General features: G+C 35.2%; 1 protein-coding gene across 1 annotated transcript in view; it reads left to right on the forward strand.

Moving 5' to 3' along the window:
- Window positions 1–2,349, forward strand: part of LOC108624559 (dynein intermediate chain 2, ciliary) — a 2,735-nt gene extending 386 nt beyond the window's left edge. The window contains exons 2-10 of the mRNA XM_026813202.1: window positions 13–152; window positions 236–319; window positions 390–576; window positions 633–794; window positions 925–1,068; window positions 1,148–1,254; window positions 1,331–1,508; window positions 1,724–1,955; window positions 2,023–2,349. Of these exons, the coding sequence (XP_026669003.1) occupies window positions 13–152; window positions 236–319; window positions 390–576; window positions 633–794; window positions 925–1,068; window positions 1,148–1,254; window positions 1,331–1,508; window positions 1,724–1,955; window positions 2,023–2,260 (1,472 nt within the window). The 3' untranslated portion in view covers window positions 2,261–2,349. The remainder of the gene's footprint in view (window positions 1–12; window positions 153–235; window positions 320–389; window positions 577–632; window positions 795–924; window positions 1,069–1,147; window positions 1,255–1,330; window positions 1,509–1,723; window positions 1,956–2,022) is intronic.
- The last annotated feature ends 878 nt before the right edge of the window (window positions 2,350–3,227 follow it).

The raw sequence follows: 3,227 nt of genomic DNA on the forward strand, positions 1-3,227 counted from the left end.
TAAATTTGATAGAAATCGAAGATGAAGAACAGAAGGAAGCAGAGCAAGAGCCTGATCACGACGAAGAGGAAGAGAAAGTGAAACCAAAGAAGATACCGAATCAATTCAACTTCTGCGAAAGGGCTGCGTTAACTTACACCAATCCCATGCGAGTAAATACGAAACAATTTAAAATAGATACTAAACAGATATATAAAAGTACATATATAATTTCTAATTATATAATAATTGATAGGAAATGAGCACCCAGACAGTGCCACCCCCAACTGACACCTTCAACACTCACGTTTTACAATGGACTATATTCGACGAGTACCAAGTATATATTTTCATTACTTTACATATGTCAATACATTTAGTGTTAAATGAAAACTATGTAATCATTTTAGGAAGATTACGCTCAGCAGCAAAAAGAGAAAGAAAAAGAGAGAAGAATACCATTGCTACAACCAAAACGAGAAGACCTGAAGAGGAAAGCACAGACAGAGTCCGAGGCTTTGTCATGCAGGATGTTACAAGCTGCGAAAACGTTGGAACGAATGGTGAACCAAAACATATACGACGAAATAGCCCAAGGTACTTTCTATTAATTAAAAATTCGATTCAACGAGAACTTATGTTAATATTCATAGATTATAGATACTGGGACGACCCTAGCGATGAATTCAAAGAGGGCGAAGGCTCATTGTTACCCCTGTGGAAGTTCAGTTATGAGAAAACCAAAAAACACGACGTCACTGATTTGTGTTTCAATAGCAGATACTACGACTTGTTCGCAGTCGCCTATGGCACGAGTCAGTAAAACAGTTTTCATTATAAATAAGGAATATTCAAGGTGGAAACAATTATTGTCCCATCCTGCATATGAATCCTATTAATATTCTATTATTCCGTTTTGATCATGCTTTTTATATTACGTTTTAGTGTCGTTTTCTAGCATGATAACTGACGGAGCGATCTGCCTATTTACTCTGAAGAATCCATCATACCCTGAATGGATATGCCCAACAGATACACCAGTTATGTGCTTAGACTTCAGCAAACAACACCCGCACCTTCTAGTCGTCGGTAATAAAACCAAACACCATTATTGCAATACTATAGTTGCATTGGTGCAGCATTACAGTTGACCTTTGCCCTAATCTAGGCTCGATGGACGGTGCAGTTTGCGTTTACAACATTATGCTACCACCTAACTCGCCTCAGTACAAAAGCGACGACGTTATTCAAAAACATGGAGGTATTGTATGGGAGGTTTGTTCCTTCACAATCGAGAAACAATTACACATATATACAAGTTCTATATTGAATCAGTGATTGCGTTTTGAAGGTACGTTGGGCACCAGACACAGAAGAAGGTCACCTGGCTTTCTATAGTGTCAGCATCGATGGGAGGATAAACTATTGGATTCTAAATCAGAATGATCTGGGCCTCACGACTGTGATGACTCTCTATTTAGACAGACCCCCCATACCTGGGCCTGATGGGACTGTAATTACCCTCAAAGGCAGGATTACATAGTCTATTCTTATTAAACTGCATCATTTCTAAAAAACCTTGTATAATAATGATTAGACTGCAGGTTTAGAAGAGAACAATCAATGTTATACAAGGAGTTTCAGAAATTATACAGAAGTCATCCTCAAAATGGACATTTTCTGAAACAGCCTCTACATCATTAATAGATCCTCTTATATATTTTATTACATTTCATTCTAATAGGCTGTGGGACATGTCTGGCATTTCATCCTGCGGATGAGAACGTGTTCCTAGTTGGCACTGAGGAAGGGACGATTTACAAATGCAACACGGCGTACAGCAGTGTCTACATGAGGACATACAACGAGGCGCACAACATGCCGATATATCGTATAGTGTTTAATAAATTTAACTCCAGTATATTCGCAAGCTGCTCAGGCGACTGGCGAATAAAAATATGGGAGGATGACAGAATGTCAGTTCGCTATAATTTTTTTTTTAAAATGAATATTGACTTTTATTAATGTTCTTTGTTAATTTAGGGAACCGTTGTTCATGTTCGATCTTGGAGTGCCAATCGGAGACGTTCAATGGGCGCCGTATAGTTCCACAGTGTTAGCCTGTGTCTCAAATGATGGGAAAGTCACGGTTTTCGATTTGAATATAAATAAATACAGGCCTATATGTAGTCAGCAGGTCGTTAGTAGGAAACGAAATAAATTGACTAAACTTCGGTTCAATGAGAAGCTGCCATTTCTTATAGTTGGTGATGACAAGTGAGTCGATGATAGTCTAAATGTGAAACTTAAGGATGTATTGGCTATACGGTCAATCCCAAAAGTTTATGTATCTTAGAAATAATGCATTTCCGGTAATTAAAAATAGTGAATTTATCTTCTAATTTCGATATTTAATGAGTTACATAGGATTATTTTGCATTTTATTGATGNACAATTATATTTTATGCATTCTATATATACTTTTTACAATAAATTCTATTTAATTATAAAATACAGACGAGTGTTTCATTATATTTCTCACTGAGTATGTCCATAACATTTCTGAAATATCGTCACTTTATTAACATTCTCTATATAACGTAAAGTACACGTAGATACTTTATAAACAAATTGGCACTAAATTTAGAATGATCGATGTAACTTAAATCTTACTATCTAAAAATTGCTGTAACACGTCTTCTAGACTAGAAGCAATTTATTAACGTGTCCACGCAACCTACTCCTATACATTGCTTTTGTAAATAGACTTATTAACTGTTTCCAATTCCATACACGTAACAAGATAGTTTATAAATCTACTTTCAAACGTTTCTCAACAATAATTCAGAGATTACGTTATAACGTCAAGCGGTTTAAATGCACCAGTGGAATTTAACATACAAATGACATAATTGCAAACTTAATACAAGATGTATATATGTATTGCAGAAAGCTTGTTTTTTTATGATATTTCAATTATAGTAAGCACTGGCTATCACAGTGTCTGTTACATTTTAAGTACATTAAATACCTAGACCAAATCCTTTCTCAAAACAAAAATCTCACGTACAATAATAATAATAATAATAATAATAATAATAATAATAATAATAATCATAATCATCATCATCATCATCATTATATTATCATATAGTCTCCTCCACAGGAAACGGAGGCATTCGATCCTCGCTTAAAACACATCCACTGATTTATTTTCTACGATTACCGATTATCGACTATTCGTCGTG

This window comes from Ceratina calcarata, unplaced genomic scaffold (genome assembly GCF_001652005.2).
Source record: "Ceratina calcarata isolate Rehan_Ccalc_2016 unplaced genomic scaffold, ASM165200v1 scaffold315.2, whole genome shotgun sequence".
Classification (NCBI taxonomy): domain Eukaryota; kingdom Metazoa; phylum Arthropoda; class Insecta; order Hymenoptera; family Apidae; genus Ceratina; species Ceratina calcarata.